Source organism: Ceratotherium simum, chromosome 21 (genome assembly GCF_057802395.1).
Source record: "Ceratotherium simum simum isolate JZ-2026a chromosome 21, ASM5780239v1, whole genome shotgun sequence".
Taxonomy (NCBI): domain Eukaryota; kingdom Metazoa; phylum Chordata; class Mammalia; order Perissodactyla; family Rhinocerotidae; genus Ceratotherium; species Ceratotherium simum.
This window is the reverse complement of record NC_141920.1, coordinates 23,742,802-23,762,282: the sequence shown is the minus strand read 5'-3', so window position 1 is coordinate 23,762,282 and position 19,481 is coordinate 23,742,802. Positions and strand designations below refer to the sequence as shown.

General features: G+C 51.0%; 1 protein-coding gene across 12 annotated transcripts in view; it reads left to right on the top strand.

Moving 5' to 3' along the window:
• The window catches only part of EPB41L1 (erythrocyte membrane protein band 4.1 like 1), a 119,077-nt gene that overhangs the window by 87,402 nt on the left and 12,194 nt on the right, over positions 1–19,481 (top strand). For 8 of the 12 annotated variants that reach the window (XM_087445333.1, XM_087445326.1, XM_087445329.1 and 5 more), the window contains 4 exons: positions 1,989–2,171; positions 12,919–13,329; positions 15,189–15,293; positions 17,169–17,252. In XM_087445333.1, coding sequence (XP_087301459.1) covers positions 1,989–2,171; positions 12,919–13,329; positions 15,189–15,293; positions 17,169–17,252 — 783 coding nt within the window. Of the gene's footprint in view, positions 1–1,988; positions 2,172–5,203; positions 5,309–9,230; positions 11,253–11,757; positions 11,866–12,918; positions 13,330–15,188; positions 15,294–17,168; positions 17,253–19,481 lie in introns of all 12 variants that reach the window. The other 4 variants (XM_087445327.1, XM_087445330.1, XM_087445325.1 and 1 more) reach the window with 2 other exon arrangements.

Here is a 19,481-nt window from a genome sequence, read left to right as displayed (position 1 = left end):
TTTTTTTGTATCTGTTGGCAACCAGATGTGGTGTGGGGGTGGGGTGGGGAGGGAGGAGCTTCGGCACATCTGCCTCTTCTCAGGCTTCAGCCGCAGCTCCCTCCAGTGGGGCCTGCTGCTGCTCCAGCTCGGCCAGGAAAGCCCCCGCTCTTTTTCTCCTCCTCCTTCTCCTCTCCCTCTTCCTGTTGTGGCTTCCCTCAGCTTACTCCTCCTGTGTGAACCACTTCTCCTTTCTTTCACACAGTCTCCAACTTTTCACTTGAACCTAACTGCAAGAGAAGTGGATTTGTTATTGGGCCTGAGGGAAAGGGCCAGAGGCTGGGGCATAAAAAGGGCCTGGCATTGGATTCCCGTGATCTGGGTTTCAGCCCCGATTCTGCCACTGACTCTTTGAGGGTCTTGGGAAAGTCCCGTCAGGCCCCAGGCCCCCATCTGCACGGCAAGACATTTGGACTAGGTTTCTCTAAGGATCTCAGGGTTCCCCTGCACCCTCTAACCTCTGGGAATACTGGATGCCCACAGAGCCAGGGTGATAGGATGGAAGGTCACAGACCACATCTTGGGTCCATTGCAGCCCAGACCCATCCCTCATGCAAACTCTGTCAGGTTTGATCTCCCAGACAGACGTTGTCCTGAAGCAGCTTAGTTCAGGAAGGAATGCCAGAGGCACAGACAGATGTTTGGAGGGAAAGCAGAAGCCTCAGTAGCATCAGTTTTCTTCCTGAGGTGACTTAGGAGTCAATCAATCACAGGAGATCCTCGGATACCAGAGATGAGCCCAGGGGAAGATTCTAGCCTTGTCCAAGGGCAAGCTTACCTTCTAGGTAGTTCCTTCAGAATCACCTGATCTGACTTTGTAATAAGCTGAGATTGTCCGTTTCTTGCCCTGAATTGAGTTCACATGAATCCTCAAATAGCCTTGCAGATAAGGGTCCTTCGGCTGCCAGCCTACATGCTGCCCCCTGAAGGAGACAGACAAGCAGCTTTGGCAGGTCACTGCCGGCTCCTGTGCACAGGCTGGACCTCACTTGACCTAGGGGCACATTACTCTGTTGTGCTGCTCTGGCCCGAGCTCAGACTTGGCAGTTTAATGGGGACACACCCACGACTCCAGCGTGCCCGGCTCAGTTTTGGTGCCCAGCGTTGGGACTCACCTCTCTTCTTCCTGGTCTCTAATTCTCCTAATCCTCCTGAATACCCCACAGCATCCTAGTTTCTCTATCTGACCGTATCTCACCCTGTCTGTTCTTGAGGAGTCAGTACCCGCAGGGTATCTGGAAGGTCCTGGGTAGTTGGGAAAGGTAGTGGCTCAGAGCAGAGAATGCTGAACCCAATCTTTTCTTGGCCCCTGGTCCCGAGTGTAGGAGCAGGGCCTGTTTCTCTGGATGTCCCTGGCCTTAGGAGTCTCTGCACTCCAGGTCCCCACAGGGGCTGAGCAATTGCACATGTTGGGCTAGGAGGGGCCTAGACTGGGGACTCGGCTAAGCACATAGTCCAAGTCTTGGCCACGGGGAGGGACCAGGATCCAGGAGCAGCCCAGTGAAGAGGGTTGGTGAGTTCTTACTGTGCCTTGGTTGTGAGCAGAGGGAAGTCACGTCCATGCCTGACTAAGACCAGGCTCACAGCACCAAAGGGAGCTCACCCAGACCTGTGAGATTTGGGTTGACTTGGGTGTTCCGAGGCTGGGAGCCAGGCAGGGGAGAAGAAAAGGCGGTGGTGACCGGAAGTCTACTCTCATTAATCTTAAGGGCTTTTTGCTCCTCTGTTTAATCCTTAAGTGCTTTGTGCACCTGTTGGGGCTAATTATCCCTGCCCTGCCTGGCTCGTGGGGTGCTGTGAGGGTGCTGTGAGGGTGAGATGGGGTCATGGGTGGGAATAAGCTTGCTGATGAAGGGCAGCAATGGTGACCATTGCCATCTTCAGCGTGCCCTGCATCCCATCTCAGAGCTGTTCCTCTAACGCCCGGCTGCCTCTCCATCCACCCCTAGTTCTTAGACAAGCCAGAGGACGTCTTGCTGAAGCACCAGGCCAGCATCAACGAGCTCAAGAGGACCCTGAAGGAACCCAACAGCAAACTGATCCACCGGGATCGAGATTGGGAGCGGGAGCGTAGGCTGCCCTCCTCGCCTGCCTCCCCCTCTCCCAAGGGCACCCCTGAGAAAGCCAATGAGGTAAGTCTCACCCTGAACTCCTAAATAGGGGCCTTGGGTCAAGAGGGTGGGGAAGGTTGCTATGTACTGACTTACCCTCATCCTCCACACCTGTATACTTCCCCCCAATGGCTGCATAAGGTGATGGTGGGCAGAGGGTGGTGGGTTAGGCTGAGGAAGACAAATACACCAAATCTTGGAATCCTGGACCCCAGGGACCACCTTGAAAAACTCAAAAGACTCACGGTAACTTGGTTTATTCCCCTTCCATCAGCCAGAGTATAATGGGGAAAAGGAGCTTGTTGGAAATACAGGTTCTAGGGCCCCACATCAGACCTACTGAATCAGAATATTTGGAGGTAGAGCCCTGGAATCAGCATTTTAAACAAGTTTCCTAGGCGATTCTCATGCACACTAAACTTTAAGAATCCCGGTAGTTCTATCCAGTAACCAGACCCTTTCATGCATATTGTGAAAACGCAGATAGAGAAGTGTTCCCTCCTGGAAGGCTCCTCAGAGCCCGCTAGAAGGGAGCAGATCCTCCAAGAAAATCAGAGCTGCTCCTGTTGCTTCAGCAAAGGATCCCACATGACCCGCCTTTCAGAGTGGAAAGCATGGGCTGTTTTCTCAATTGAAAAAGAGATAAAGATAGGCTCTTGAGAATTCCTATATTTATAATTCCAAGCTACTATTTTTAGCACCGCAAAGTCTTGGCTATATTTACCCCCATTTATACTTAGGTGTTTTCTCTCTAGTGCTGCTGCTTACTGGGCTCAAACCCAACTGGGGTCTAGACTTACACCATCTGGATTTGAATTCTGGCTTTGCTGCCTGCTAGCTGGATGACTCTGAGCTTGTTGTTAACTTCTCTGAGCTTCCGTTGGGTAGAGATAATAAAAGTACCTACTTCTTGTGAGGATCCAATGAGATAAAGCATGGAGAAGCCAGCAGAGTACCTAGGTGCTCAATATGAGTTGCTTAGTGTTTCATTTTGAGAGTTCTGGGACTTGCACAAAGAAGGTTAACTTCAAATCAGAATCCTTTTTTTTTTTTTTTTTTGAGGAAGATTGGCCCTGAGCTAACATCTGTTGCCAATCTTCCTCTTTTTCTTTTTTTCTCCCCAAAGCCCCAGTACATAGTTGTAGATCATAGTTGTAGAGTTGTAGCTCTTCTACGGGGGATGCCGCCTCAGCATGGCTTAATGAGCAGTGAGTAGGTCCGCGCCTGGGATCCAAACCTGCGAACCCTAGGCCGCCAAAGCGGAACACGCAGACTTCACTGCTACACCACCAGGCTGGCCCCCTAGAATCCTTTTAAAGTTGGAAGGACCCTCAAGACCCACTTGGTTCAAGGTCATCATTTTACAGATGAAGCCCAGAAAGGGGAAAGGGCTTGTTCAGTGTCATCGCTGATAGAAGAGGGGCCAGAATCTGATTTCCGTGTGTCCCAGGCTATGGTATTTGCTATTAAATCACAGCTGCCTGGGAGCAGGACCAAATCACATGAAGACCAGAATAGAGTCAACTGTGTGTCTACTGCCCTCTAATGCTTTGAAAATTGGTGATGCAGCCATGATCTAATAAATGAGCATTTGATTGAATCAGCACTCCCGTGGCCTTGACATGTTGGATAACAGAAGGCCTCATCCAGTGAGGCTGATATGGTAGCTCCCTGACTAGTGATTCACAAAGTTAGGGATGCTTTGGGGGCCTTTAAGGCTGGTGCCATGGAAGGAGGGCTAATCTCTGCATCCACTGAGGGCTTCTGTGGTCACCGTGGTACAATCAAGACCCTGAAGCCCATGGACTGGGCCACGGGGGCTGGTCCAGTGATCCAGTTACATGCCCCCTCCTCCTGCCCTAGAGAGAGATTTGACTGGAGTGGCCTCTATTCAGTCCTGAAGTGGGTGAGGTGAGATGCAGAGGCTTCTGAAAGGGTTATACTCTAGCAGAGAAAGGCAGGATGAGCCCTGGAGAGCAGGACTCTGGTGCATTGGGGTGGCCCAGAGCAGCCTGGCTTGAGGGGGTGCCCCACCTGCTGGTGATAGGTGGAACTGCTACAAGATGGGTCCTCCTTAAAAGGTGGAGTCTGTTCCACTCCCAACTCACCACCGCTGCCCAGAGAAGTGTAGTCCACTGCTGGAAAGGAGTCTGGCCCAGGAGCTCACCTTGGAGCGATGAACCGTTTAACTGGCTTACAGGCCCCACTGAAGATTTGGTTGATGGGGAGGAGCTGTAGTCAAGGACTGGACTGGCTCCTTGGTGAGTGACCTCACCTCTCTGAGCTCACTGCCTAGTCAGTCCATCTAAACAGGGACCAAAATTGCCACTCCATAGGGTTGATGGGAAGGTTGAATGAAATGATGGATGTAAAAGCACTTTATAAACTGGAAAATGCTGAGCAGTCACAGGGCCATCGCTGATCCAAATATGGGCTTGGGGGAGGATATCCTGCAGGGGTGTGTCCTCCAGAGTTCCCAATAGCTTCCTCATACTTTATTGGGCCTCATCTGGGCCAAGGGGAAATCTGTGGGAACCTACACCAAAATAGGGACCCCAAACTACAAAGAAGAGTTCCCATTTGCCAAACCCAGGTTTCCGTTTCAAAGATAACTTTTTAAAAGGGGCTAAGACCCAAACTGCAGGATTGAACCATCACCTAAACCAAAGAGTCCCAGGGAAGACTTGGGATCGAGGCCAAGTGGTATGGCTCCAACAGCTCTTAAATGAGAGCAGGCAGGCGATGAGGAAAGGCCCAAAGCACCGTGCTGGCAACACTGACCCTAGGCCTCCTGCCCCTAAATGGCTCCATGGGCAGTTCCTTTCTGTCTCACCCCACGGCTCCCACAGCGTGGCTCCTTCCTGACCTAATCCACAAACCCTAAGGATGTGGGATTTACAAAGCCAAGCTACTTACGGACTCTGTGTGTGTGTGTGTGTGTGTGTGTGTGTGTGTGTGTCTCCTGCTTTCTCTCTCTCCCTCTCTTCCTGTCTCTTTCTCTCCTTCCCTTCCTCCCTGTTCCCCTTTCCTCCTGCCCTGGGCCTCCCCTGCAGTCCCAGAGGACCCAGGACACCTCTCAGCAGGACTTGGCACCTGAGCCTGGGACGGCCACAGGCTTGGAAGTGTTCACTCAGAAAAGCCTCGCAGCGTCTCCTGAGGTTACTGTCGTCACCTCCCCGCCCACCCAGAACTACCCTAATGGTCTTAAGAAAACCCTTTCTTTGGGGTGAGGGGGGTGGACCAGATTCTCCCATACAATTGGGAGCAGTGGGTAGCCCTTGTTGTCCCCATGCTATGACAAGTGATTGTCCCCATCCCAGGGATCCATAAAGGGCTGGCCCCTCCCTCATCCATTTTTTCTCAGGAAAGACAGGACTGAAACCATTCAGGGAAGACAGAACAACCTGAGTCACCTCTGGCTTCAAAGAGGAGGCTGAAAGGATCTCCTCCTCTTAGGTCCTGCTGAGGCAGGCGACTCCAAAGGCAGGCTCTGACTTCTAAGCTCAGGATCGGGGTTCATGGCACCTAAATACCTTCTGCCCTGAGGTCTTATCTCTGTTCAGAAGCCTGAGTAAGGTCTAGCAGTGGCTAGTTAGGAGGTGGTGTCCTTTCCATCCCCTGCCTCCATCTTCTCTAAACTTCCCTTGCGGTGTGGGTCTGTCGAGGTCTCCAGGCAGGTAAAAGTGGGTGTCTTGCTCCAAGGAGTATCCTTGGGGTTGTAGAGATCTTGCTCAGGCAAGTGTTCTAAATGAGGAGGGCGTTACTTCTGTGCCCAGGATGGCCGCAGGTGGAGGGCTCTTGGAACTTCCTGTGCCCCTGTGTGGCTGCCAAGTGTGGAATCCAGGCCCAGGGAGTGGGGGACTGCATCCTCCCTCTCTGCCAGCACCTCGTAGACTGTCAGGATTGGAAGGTACTGACCGATCATCTGGGCAAAACTTCCTTCTCCCTGATTCTGACCCTCCTCTTTTGGCATATGGTGTGTGAGGGCATATACCTTTCTCAAGTCCTGGAGAAAAATTTGGTAGCTGCTGAAAACATGCTGGAACTGTAAAAGAGACATGAGTCAGCTACCTAAGTGGTAAAACATAAATCATCACAGTTCTGGTCTGAATTTTTCCTCAATGTAAAAATAAAAACAGAACTACCAGCACTCTCTCTTGAGAGAAGTTGGACAGGAGTCAACAGCATCCCAGGGGTAGAGAAATAGTGATGCCCTGGAGCACAGAGATGCTCCTAGAGCAAAGGTGCCCGTAACTGGGGGTGCGGGGGCAACATGCACCCTTCATCAGCATTCCTGAAAATTGTCAGTCCAGCCCTTTCCACAGAGGGGGCTCTTGCTATTCTTAGTGGCAGACCATTTTGTCTTCAGTCATCCATTGGGAAGTTTTCATATTGCATGAAAATCTGCCCTTTTGAATCACTTGCCTGTGGGCCTCGCTCTGCCCCCTGCCGCCCGTAGATCTGCTCTGCATCCTCCTCCAGGATGGCCCTTGAGAGTTGAGAACCTCTTATCCCCCCAATACTCCCACTTTCTTCAACAGTTTCTTCCAGGGCAAGCTTTCTAGAGGGCTCCTCGTCCTGGAATCCTTCCTCTGGGAGTCTCCTGTAAAGAGCAGGGCCCAAAATGTGACCCAGAGCTACAGGTGGGGCCTGAACACCTTGGAATGAGCAGAACTGCCTGGCTGGAGATTTTCTCTTTGTGTGGAAACAGAACTGGCTCTGCTTCTGCTCCCCTTCTGTTTCATGGCCTGTCTTGCTGCAGTGCCTCCAGTTGATAGCAGGGGGCGCTCTGAGCAGGCTCATTGGAAAGAATGGCGGCAGGGCCACCCCGGCTTACCCCATCCTGTAATCAGGTCAGAACACTTTCAGACCAAGCCCTGGGACTGTGCGGCTCCACCAGAGCCTTGGTGCCAGTGAGGTTTTTCTCTTCCTGGTTCAGTCTTTTTTTCTCCTTGGGATTTTCGCTTGTTAGAAGCCAAGCCTCCTCTTCCCTCACTGTTCACTCTGTGATCTGTGCAAGTCACTTCCCCTCTGGGAGCCTCAGTTTCCCCTTCTGAAATAAGAGTAACAATACCTGCTCCTGTGGAGCATTTGGATTAAATTTAATGCCCTAGACAAAAGGCTGACATTGCCTGGCACATAGTAACTAAATATAAGTACATTTCCCTTTTTCTTCCTGCAGAATCTTTCTTTCTACATTGTGCCAACTTCCACCCCACTCAGCCTAATTTCTAGTTTCTAGAAGCTAGTTTTTAGTTAGACTTGGAGCAGGAATGTTCCAGAAGGGGTCTCATTGACCATCTTGGGCCATGATTGACAGGCTGATGATGTCAGTACATCCTGAAATGGGAGCAGCTAAAGGCTCCTGTTTCCGAAGTAGAAGAGAAAAGAGACATGGCTTCTGTAGTCTCTCAAAGCACTTCTCTCAGAGATGGATCAGTGCTATTGTCCTGAAGGCTTAACAACCTGAAGTAGAATGTCAAAAACCTATGCCAGACTTTGTCTGGGCCTTCCCCCTTCCTTTTATCTCTCTTTCCTGTTGGCAAGAGTCCCTTAATACAGTTTGATTCGCTGACAATCATGGGGATTTTGCTAAAATGGAGTGGAAGAAAGAGAGTTTACAATGCTCCCTTGATCCTTCAGAATCCTTCGGGTCTTATGGGATCTGACAGACTCCTCACCAAATTGTAACCTGACATGGAGCCCAAGGTCATATAAACCTTCCCCCTCCAGTTGTTGGGAGCATGTCTTACTGTGGAGGCACTGCACAGAACTTGGAGTCAGAGACCGGGTTCTAGGCCTGCCTTTGCCACTACCTCACTCTCTGACCTTGGGCATGGTGCTGACCTTGTCTAGGCCTCAGTTTCCACATCTGTACCATGAGAAGCTTGATTCAGAGCAGTGATTTCAAAGAGGGGAGGTACCTCAGAGCACTAGGGCAGCCCAGGCCTCCAACTTCAACAGGGCATCCCTGTATTTGTATTACATACTGGACTTTCATGAAGATTTCATGTGGAGCAAGTATTCTGTGGCTGCGAGAAGATTAAAATCCCAATGGCCTTCTTGCTTTTTTAATGGTTCTAGGGGTCCATCATTCCCTCCTTAGCATTGTTCGAAGGATTCTTGAGGGAGGTAGAGGGCTGTTCTGTCAACAGTTCGACAGTGCTACACTGTTTGGTGCTTTTGACCCATGGTGACACTGAGATCTTTAGATCTTTTCCTTCCATGATGTGTTCTGGTCAGTCCTTTTCTACTCTTTCCATGGATTTTGTTAGAATTCTCCAACGATAGGCATGGGTATCTGTTTCTTTGGGAATGAACCCCACAAAGTGCAAGCTGTTTAAGCCATTGTGGTGACTGGCGCTAACGTCTGGACCTGGCCATTTGGTATTTTTCATTCTAATCTCTTTCCTTCCCAGAAGCTCTTGCAGAAAGGTCACATTTCAGGCTGTGGCCTGTGGAACTTAACTCACTTCCCCTCAACTTGACATTAGATTGCAGTTGGGACCCATATTCCACAGGTTGTGAGATAAGTCAGCAAGGAGCTCAGGCATCAAAAATGAGGCAGTCTTTTTCTGACTCTACCATCAGCTAATAGTGACCTTGAGTAAGTCACTGACCTTCTTCCAGGCCTCAGTTTACCCACTTGCACAATGAGGAGATTGGACTGGAGGATGTCTTAGGAGTTCTTTTGGCTCTAATCTTCAAAGATTCCCTGTGACCTAAGCTACTTTGCCCTCTGCCAGTGGTGGTTATATCATTAGAAGAGGAAGAGGAAGAGCCTTGCCCATCTATGGATCTCCATTTCCCCATGGTTAACACGGGGAGGGCATAAGACCCCAATCCATTTCACCAAGTTGGGGTGGTGGTTGAGGGGAGTAAATAATTGCTGGGTGCCTTGATGGGAAAAGTAGCCCTGGTGAGGCTGACTAGCATTGTCATGCCTTCCTCTCCCCAGCCGGTTCTGGGGACATGGTGACCTTTCAGTGGTAGATTGGTCCCTTGAAGAGTGAAAAAGTGACCCATTCTTCAGGTGCCTGATATTTCATGTTAACTCTTCTTGCTCCAATTGAAACACAGGGTTCAGAGCATTGGGTATTTATAGAAAGAAAGTACGCTAGGCCAGAAGAACTCAGTCTCCTAAAAGTGACTACCGCGCAGCAGGACGAAAGGGAGGCAGGCCACACAGATATCCTTGCTGATGGCAGACTCTCCAAGGTGGACGTTCTGGTGGACAAGTTCAAAGTTGAAGTGGCCACAGAAGAAATGGTGGGAGCTGGAAGAGCAGACAGCCAGCCACACGGAAGAATGATCGCGAGCCCTGAAGACTTTGAGTCCATGTGGGAGGAAGGCCCCTGGGTCAGGGAAGGCCCAGGAGGGGCTTCTCTGGCTGCAGGCTGTACACTGGCAGAAAAGCTCCTTGAGAGCTCCCAGTTCCAGGTGGGCACTGGGGCAACCATCAGGAAGCGCCAGGTCTCAGGTGGTCAGCAAGAGGGCCAGGCGGAGCTGAGAAAGGAGCTGGAGGAGTTCCAGGCTGGTGGAAGACCCCCTGCCCCGGGGACCAGGCCAGCAGAGGTGGATGGCCTCTCTCCGAGCTCTGACAAGGGAGGACTGCAGTCGTTTCTGCTGGACCCAGCCCATGTGGAAGCCAGAGCCGACTCGAGTGATGAAACCGATACTTCCTTTGCAGAGAGGAGCTTCTATTTCAACTATGGAGAGAAAGATTCTGAAGACCAAGCCCTCCCTCCACCACTGGAGGAGAGAGAAGAGCATGTGGATGCCTCTCCTCAAGATAAGACCAGGCCAGAGCGCTTGGAGAAGCTCGAAGAGAGCTCTGAGCTAAACTCCTCAGGCCCCCGGGGCTCTGCTACAGTTTCCTGCAGGAACACTGATGAAGAGGGTGAAGTCCACTCAGCTTCCTCAGAGGAAGGGGCGGGTCCTCCCAGGAACCATGGAAGACCGGATGACCTAGAGACCTCTGTTGAGCAGCTCAGTAAGGAAACTTCTCCAGGGCAGATGTTTGCTGAGGCCTGGGAAGAAGCTGGGTGGGGGGTGGAAGGAGAGTTCACTCACCCAGCATCCACGGTAGCCACAGAGGAAGAGGCCCCCAAGAGTGGAGATTTGACAGGAAACGCTGAAAAAAGTCCCCCAGCAGGATGGAAGAACCACTCACCTCACACAGGAGGGGACGTGAGCCCTGACCTCCCAGCCTGTGCCCTGCCATGGGCCATCTCTCCTAACGATGTCAGGAAGCCATCTAAACCAGACAGAGGCAACTTCCTGCGCAAAGACAGGGGACCAGTTCACACCCAAATGGGAGAACCTGCGACGGAGGGCGGCAAGGCCTCAGTGTTTCTTCAGATGGAGGTGATCACCCCCCTCCCAGCCTCCCCTGGTCCCTTTCAGGCTCAGGCAGCTCCAGAGGAAGCTTCTCCAAGCCCAGCCCCTCGTGAGTCAGGAGAGCCTTCACAGCTCGGGGATCCTTTTGGAGAACAGTCCCCTGTGTTTCTCAAACAGGCCCATCCTCCTAGAAGGAGCCCGGAGCCCAAGGACCAAGTAGGGCTATTTGTGACCCTGGACAGAGGTGAGCGCAGGGCGCCTCCCATTGCCAGCAGAAAGCCCAGAGTTGTCCCTGAAGAAGTTGAGGGGGCCATACCCCTGGGATTGGTGTTCCCTTCAGGGAAGCAAAAGGAGATGACCTCTTTCCAGGCTGGGGCGCAAGAGGGCTCCCTGGAAGATATTAGCAAGACCTCAGTGGCCAACAAAATTCGGATCTTTGAGACCCACGGAGCTGAAACTCGCCGAGTGAGTCAAGGTGAAACAAGGGCTTTTCCAAACGAGTTGTCCTCAGAGGCCTCCACAGGTCAGGTGGAGCAGCAGCGGAATAAGCTCTTAGACCTGGGCTTCGTCCAACTCCAGCCCCTGGGGGACTTTGCTGGCCCCAAAGCCACACATTCCTCAGTGATGCAGCTGGCGACCAGACACTTCAGGGAGGGCATTCCTGCCACATCCCCCCAGGAAGGAGGCATGGAACTCCAGCTCGTGTCCCCCGATTCAGGCTGCGAAACTACACTGGAGGAAGTTACTGGGGGAACTGGCCACGTGAGCCCCCACCCCCACTGCTGCCCCCAGCCGGGGGAGCTGACCGCATGCTGCGTAGCTCTTTAGAAGCATGTTTCGGTGGCCCCTCGTCATTATTGCAATCAGAGGCTGCTTGTCCATCCCTATGAGTTCTTTTCCCTAAACGGGCCTGAGTGTAGCCCAGGCGGAATGACAGGTTCATCTGCTTGGCCCATGTTAGCTTAGCCACAAAGACCCTTGGCTTTTGGTGTGACCTGGTGCCCAGAGGGTCACAGCCCAGTGGAGAAGGTGGCACCACTGCCAGCAGACTACACACTTGCTTTGCCTTGCTGCCCCCACCTGCTGGGTTCCTACCTGTTTTGCTTGGCTTGTTCAACGATCTTCTTTCATCCTTTCCCTTCCCTGGTTCTCCTGCCTTGGGAAAGCTGACAGTCCAGAGGTTTCCATCCTTTACTTCTGGTTCCCTCTCGATCCCGGTGCCAAGTTCCTTCTGCCTCCTTAAGACTAACTATCTTCTCTAATCCAGAACAAATCCGGAGATGCGGTCAGGGAAGAGAAGCGCGTCACCGGCTTAGCAGCAAACCCCCCTGGAAAGGGAGGGCGCCTGAGATTCGCCAGCCCCTTGGGCCCTCAGGTCTCTGCAGCCCCTCGGTGCCCTGATGACCCGGTCATCTTCGCCTGGCCAGGGTGCATCGCTGCCTTAGATTCCCACCTGCTCTGGCAGTACCTCCTGTGGCAGCTCAACTCTGGCTTGTCTGGAATGTGTCCTCACACCTCTCAACCTTCCAGAAACGGGCTAAATGGAGGCTCGTTTAGCAAGTGAATCTCTAAGCGCATTGAATCTCAGAAGCCAACTACTTTAAAAATATTTGGTGGGTGTTAGATTGGTCTTAAAAAAGAATGTCATGAAACAGCCAAAAATGTGCGTGTGGTGTTTAATCCCTGACAGGCCAGTTGAGAGGTATGTATGTCGGACAAGAGTTGCTGGCTCCCCTCCAGCATTTCCTTGGCCCGCTGTTGTCAATTACACTGATGGGACCAGAACCTCCACTCTGTGGCCTGCCCGCCGGCCCACTCATGGAGCTCAGGGTTGAACTGATGTAGCACCCAGCTCCCAGGAATTACCCCATATTGTTCCTCCTTCTAGATGATACCAACCCCTCCCACGGATACTCAGTGGAATTGACAAAACCATGTTGGCTTCCTCTTTGTTCCTCAAAGCTCTTGGCTCCAGCCTCTCTGCCTCCCCCTCCTGGGTTTCCCTGATCCCTGGGTCTCCCTCCTTGGTTTCTGTCTCTCGATGTTGGCCTGCACGGATGGGCCTGGGATCCGGGCTCCTATCCCTGCCTTGCGCACAGTGCTGCTTCTGATAAGTTCCCAGATCCAGACCTTGGATGGGGCCTCCTGTCCAGGACCGACTGGCAGGATGTTTGCTTTGTACTTGCTTTTGCCATCAGTAGGAGACCCTGGGAAAGGAGCATCCCCACTCTTGAGAAGTTTTCGTTTTTTTTAAGCTTGTCATGATGTCGAGGAACCTTTCTGGGGTGTCTTTCATTTTCTGACCTGTTCTTCCACTTGGGACGTTGACGTGGCCCCAAGATTTCTTCTGTCATTCACCACCTTGATTTCTCTCTCTTTCTCTCTCTCTCCCCCCGCACCCCGTTCCTTTGATTTTATCTGGCCATAGAGAGCAGGGCTGAGGGAGGGCTCGGAGGAGAAAGTCAAACCGCCACGTCCCAAGGCCCCAGAGAGTGACACAGGAGATGAGGACCAGGACCAGGAGAGGGACGCGGTGTTCCTGAAGGACAACCACCTGGCCATTGAGCGCAAGTGCTCCAGCATCACGGTCAGCTCCACATCCAGCCTGGAGGCTGAGGTCGACTTCACGGTCATTGGCGACTACCATGGCAGCGCCTTCGAAGACTTCTCCCGCAGCCTGCCTGAGCTCGACCGAGACAAAAGCGACTCGGAAACCGAGGGCCTGGTGTTCTCCCGGGATCTCAACAAGGGGGGCCCCAGCCAGGATGACGAGTCTGGGGGCATCGAGGACAGCCCGGATCGAGGGGCCTGCTCCGCCCTGGATATGCCCCAGTTTGAGGTACAGTGGAGCATCGTCAAGACCCGGGCCCACTGGGCACTGCATGTTCAGGGGGCCCTGGGCCGTCTGTGAGAAGACTGAGCCGCCAGCCTGCAGCCCAGAGTCCCTCAGCCTGAAGCTTGGTTTCGTGTTGCATGACTGCCCCTCTGCAGAACAGCATGGTTCTGTGCCCGCATGTTTACCATCTCAGTTTACCCCTAACATGCACTCCTTGGCATTTTAACCCTGTGACCCCAACGCTTGCCTGAGGTCAAGCGATGACCGGCAGTCTGATCTTACTCGACTCCTCCTCTCCCTGCCTGTGTTGCATGGCACCTGCAGAGAGCATGTGCTTATGGACTCGCGGGGGCTCCTGTGGCCTGGTCTGAAAGTCAGATGGTTTTTCCTGATCCTGGCCTAGGCTCCTCTCCCTGGGGCCTGGGCTTCCTGGGGAAGGGGCAGCAGTCTAAATCTGTCTGGCCCTGGGGTCTTGAGGTAGCAGTGGAAACTGCTAGAGAAGAGGAAATGTCGTCACTGAGGGGGACACAGGGATAGACTGTGTCTGGGCCTCTCTGCTTTGTGTCCTCCCATCAGAGGATCTTTGTTCACTTTATCTCTTTGCTCCCTCATCTCTCCCAGCCCCAGCCTCCCTCCTACCACACTCTCCCTTCCCCCATGTTCCAGGCATTGAAATAGGAGCTCATCCACTCTGGGCTTTCTCTCTGTGCTGTACCCTCTGGGTAGAATGTTTTTCCTCCCTTTCTTTCCTTGCAAACTTGTCATGTTCCAGGACTAAGTTCAGATATCACTTCCCTGGCAAACACCTTCCTGACCACCCCAGGTAGAAGTATTGCTCCCTCCATAGTCCCCTTTCTCTGCAACGCTCTGCTCCCAGCATTATCCCAAGCAGTCAGGTTAGTAGCTGACAGGTCTGCTCTCCCACCAGGTGGCAGCTTCTCTAAGCCTGCACATACCAGGCACTAATAGATGATTAATTGAATGAATAGCTAGATCTCAGGGTTACAGCCATCGATAAGAATCCCCCCCCAACCAGATGACAAGCTAGCTTTCATTCATTCATTCAGCTCACATATGTTAATACTCGCTGTGTGTATAGCCATGAACTAGGCTCGATGGAGGACTCAGAAGAAACGGATCATTTAACTGAAGACTTTAGAGGTTGTAAACTGGTAGCCCCAGGCCAGATCTGGCTAGCAGATATGTTTTCTTTGACCTTGATTTAAAAATCAGGGCGTTGAATATAAAACCCAGGGATTTTCTTTATATCATTAAAAAAAGTCAGATGATCCAGTCACTCAGAGGCCATGGCCACGTTGGCCAAACCTGAGTGGAACCCCATGTGCTCTGCAGTTCACCTCAGTCCCCAGCAAGCCCACCTCACTTATTTATATCTTCTGCCCGGCCGCTGTAGGCTGCTAGGTGTATGACTCTTTCTCTAAAGAACAGTCCAAATGGAGCAGCTGGGAGGTGGTGGCATAACCATTGAAGTCATTCAGGATTTAGTGACATTATGTACGTAAGGAAAATACTTAGTGTGGGGCCCGGCACAGAGCATATTAATTGAATAGTAGATGTTTTTTAATGGTATCCTAAAAGACAGCACATAGCCACCATGATGTTCTATGGTTGCAGAGTCATGGGCAGGCCCGTCTGGGTGCTGCGGGTAGTTCTGGCTCCCCCCTCGGGCTGTTTGTCTGTGACATCTCACTGTGCCTCTTTTGCCCTGACCTGCATACCCTTCCAGACTTGGCCATCTGCAGGGGTGGGAGGTAACTCTCTGACCCTACACCACAGTTGCCTGTGAGCAGGAGTCTTGCTGGAGCTTGGTTTATGGAGCGTTCTCCCTCATTTCCCTACAGCCTGTGAAAACAGAAACCATGACTGTCAGCAGCCTCGCCATCAGGAAGAAGATCGAGCCGGAGGCTGTACTGCAGACCAGAGTCACCACTGTGGACACTACCCAGGTAACCTGTGCCTTCCAGTGTACCCTGAGCATAGGTATTGGGCATTTGAGGGTGAGGTCTCCACCATGGCCAAGCCCCTTGGCAACGCTTGCCACTTTGCTCCCCCGGAGCCCCCATTTAACCCTGATGCTCTTCTGAGCTTCATTGTCCTCCTTGAGCTCTGGGAGTGGGCGGTGGAACTGGCTCCTGTCCTGGGCAGACCACACCTCTTAAAGCCTCCATTTCCCCATCTATAAAATGGGGATGATCCTGTCTCCCCCATCCTTCTGAGAGTGTTATTAGGACTAGTGGCTAGTGGATTAGATCATGGCTTTCAGATTGCTTGAAGGAGTTGGAGAGGTTTCTTGAGGTATCCCACAGGCTGCTTCAGGAGAGACAAGGGAGAGATTCCAATCCAGCTTTAGTCAGAATGGCTCACACTGGATCATTTCTTTATGCATGGGGGTTCCACCACAGATTGGCAAAATGAACAAGGTGAAAAAAAGATTAAAATCATTTGTCTTAGCAAGATGAAACATACTTCATACCCTGGAGAAAGCTGTCATAAATAGACACGGGTGCACTACATGTAGTGCATTCCCTGAGTTCCTTTAGTGGTTTTTGAACTTTGCAAGTTGAGATTGTGGGTCTGACAAATGCTGTCTTATTCCTGGCCAGAAGAACTGTAGTCCTGGGGCTTTTGCCCTAGAGACCAATCTTTGTCTCAAGAACTAAAGTAAGACATAAACCAACACAACATGAGCAACTCTGTCGTTTCCAGAATTTTTTTCTCCCACTTTTATAATATTTATAGGGGCTTATGAGGCTGTTAGCACAGCGGTCAAGACTCTTAAGTTCTGATGAGCTGTGTGACCTCAGTCACCTGCTTTCCCTCTCTGGCCTGTTTTGTTTTAATAACATGTGTTTTGTTTTCGTACAGAGAAGTATAAAGAAAACTAAAAATAGCCTGAAATCCCAGAGCCCTGTAATCCTTATTCACATCAAAACAAAACAACAAAAAAATGTTCAAGTTATGAAATTCAAACAGAAAAGAAATTTTTATGCGTATACCATCATGTATACTTATGTTTCTAGATATTTGAAAATTTTACACAAAAGAGATGGTTCTCTTTTACATCTCACCTTTTTTTTTTTTTTTTTTTAAAGATTTTATTTATTTTATTTTTCCCCCCAAAGCCCCAGTGGATAGTTGTGTGTCGTAGCTGCACATACTTCCAGCTGCTGCATGTGGGACTCGGCCCCAGGATGAACGGAGAGGCGGTGCCCCGATGCGCACCCGGGATCTGAACCCGGGCCACCAGCATCGCAGCGCGCGCACTTAACCACCAAGCCACAGGGCCGGCCCACATCTCACCTTTTTGAAATAATTATCTTGGAGATCACTCCTTGTTGGCATATAAGGACCAACCTTACTCTTCTTAGTCCCACTTGGCAGGTGGATCCTAATTTATCTTGCTGTTTCCCACTCATGGACCTGTTATTGTCTTTGTCTTTTGTGGTTAATGATGAGTGCTGCAATAAACTTTCTTGTTTCATACTTCTTGGCGAAGTTTTCAAAGTTTATATCCAAACGGTGCTTTCCTAGCTGTGGCATTGCTAGGTCAAAGAATACATGCGCTGAAGTTTGGACAGAATTTGTTCAGTTGTCTGGGATTATTTTTCCTTTGTCAAATAAGACTGTCGAAATGAAGTGGAGGACCTGAGGCCCCTCTGTAATTCGGTCTGTGTGTGGACACCACCCCCCCCAAAAGTGCATGTTCTTACACAGCCTGTCTGTAACTGGGAATGTCATAGGCTCAGGTGACAGATGCTGCAGGTGTATCTGGCTTGCTCTCTCTCTCTATATTTCTCTCTAACGACTCCTCCTCTGGCCAGCAGGTTGATGGCACTGCCCCAGTGGGGAAGGAGTTCATGACATCTACTCCCTCCATCACCACAGAGACCATATCAACCACCATGGTAAGTAGGACTCAGGAGGCTTCCCTCTCTGACCAGCCCCTCGCCCCCTGAAATGGCCAGATAACAAGTTAACATCACCAGCTGCTTCAGGAAGTCCTCCTCTGCCCTCCCTGCATCAGGCGGGGGACATACAGTTAAACTTTTATCATCTGATATCATAGTTGTCATAGGACATCCAATCAGACCTCAGTTTTCCAAATTAAATAATGTGAGAGGTGGAATCTCTGAGTCTCAGTTATCTGGACCATCTCAGCCACAGCAGGGGTGGAGGGGAGATGGTATATTTGGTTATTGACAACACATGAGGATTGTGCCTAACAGTCCTTCCTGAAGACCCATAATTTTCTCGTGTCTGGGGCCATTTCCTTGCCTTGGTCAGTAGATGGCATGCGGTGAACCTGAGTTGGAAGCTCAGGATTTTGGACAATCTCCCAGGGGACCCTGTGGTTCTGCTGCCTATTTGCTGTCTGACCCATGGAGGAAGGTCCTTGGCCTCAAGTGTCCTCATCTGTAAAATGGGAATAATCTCCATTCTGCCTGGTTCACAGGTTCTTGAGAGAGTCCAGTAACAACAGATCCTTTAAGGATGGCCCAGAGCAGATAGCATTTGGCACACAGGTTTCGGTGCCAGGCAATGTACTGAGAACCTTAAATGGATGATCTCATTGGGTCCTCACAGAAACTGTGAGGTGGATGCTCTTTTTTCCTCCACCTTTTACAGATGAGGAAGCTGAAGTTCAGAGAGGTAAAGTGACTTCCCCAAGGTCACATAAGCAACAAGTGCCAGGTCAAACCCAGGCATTCTGACTCCAGAAGCCCCACTGTCCACTTTGACCACTCTGCTCTGCTCCCTCATCCTGACTATTGTGAACACCGGCTGCCACGTGGGGCTGGGGTTGGGGCTAGGGCTGGGGCAGGGGCACACGTCAGTGCCCAGGAAGAATCTGTCTTGAGCTGTTGGGAAGTTGTTTTCAAATGCTTTCTCTTGCCAAACCCCTGATGTACACATAGGAAGAGAATTACATTAATTTAGACTACCCAGCACCTAGGTTTTGAGTAAACAGAGATTTTAAGATAAATAAACCCAAACCAGTTACCAGCTCACACACTTTTCCCTGGTCGATCAGTTCCTCCTCTCCCCTCAACCCTTTACGACGTGACATCAGGGTGCTTATAGGGCTAAATTTAAATTCATACTATGGTGAGTAGGCAGTTTTGTCATTCATTTATCCATCCATCCATCCATCCATCCATTCGTTTGTTCCAAAACAGATTTGTTAGTCTTTACTATCTGCCCAGTATGGGGATATAGAGTTGAAGAAAGTATACTGCCTGCTAGAATTCATTCATCCAAATAATAATCACGGGCACATTTAATTGTTTAGGTCCTGGGTACACAGTGGTGAACAAGGCCCAGCTCTCCCACTTCCTGGCTAGATGACCCTGGGCAAGTTACCCAAACCTCTCCAAGCCTCAATTTCCACCTGTAAAATGGGGTGAGGGGACAATAATAGCACATCCCTCAAAGGGTTGATGTTAGGATGAACTAAGGTAATTTATGCAAAGCCCTTAGAGGAGGGCCTGGCACATGGTAAGTGGTCTGTAAATGTGAGCTGCTGTTATTTTTTCCTGCCTTCATGGAAGAGTGTAATCATGCTCTCCTTGGGAGCACAGGGAGGAGACTATGGGGTGACCCCCCTGCCAGGAGGAGCCAAGGAAGGCTTTACCTAGGCAGTGACAGCTGAGCTGTGCTTGAAGGATAAATTTAGGTGCAGTCACGGGAGAAGGCATTCTAGGCAGTGGAAACAGCAGGTGCAAAGGCAAGGATGTGAAGGAGCACAGCATTTGGGGAAAGGCAAGTTGTCAGTGAAGCGAGATGTCAAGTGTGTGGAGGAGCAGGGGGAGAAGAGGCTGGAAAGGAAGGCTGGGCCAGGACTTGAAGGGCCTCAGATGTCATGTATGAAGTTCAAACTTCATCCTAGAGACAATGGGGCATCACTTGAATTTTTTAAGTAGGGGCATGATGTCATCAAATATAGTAACATGTATTTTAGAAAGATTACTCTAGCAACCTGTGTGGAACTTGAGTGGAGCAAAAATTCCTTCCCTCCCTCCCTCCCTCCTTCCCTCCCTCCTTCCTTCCTTTGGCAAATATTTATTGAACACCCACGCTGTGTGAAGTAGTGTGCCAGGCACTGTGAATCCAACCCTGAAGGAGACAGACATGCT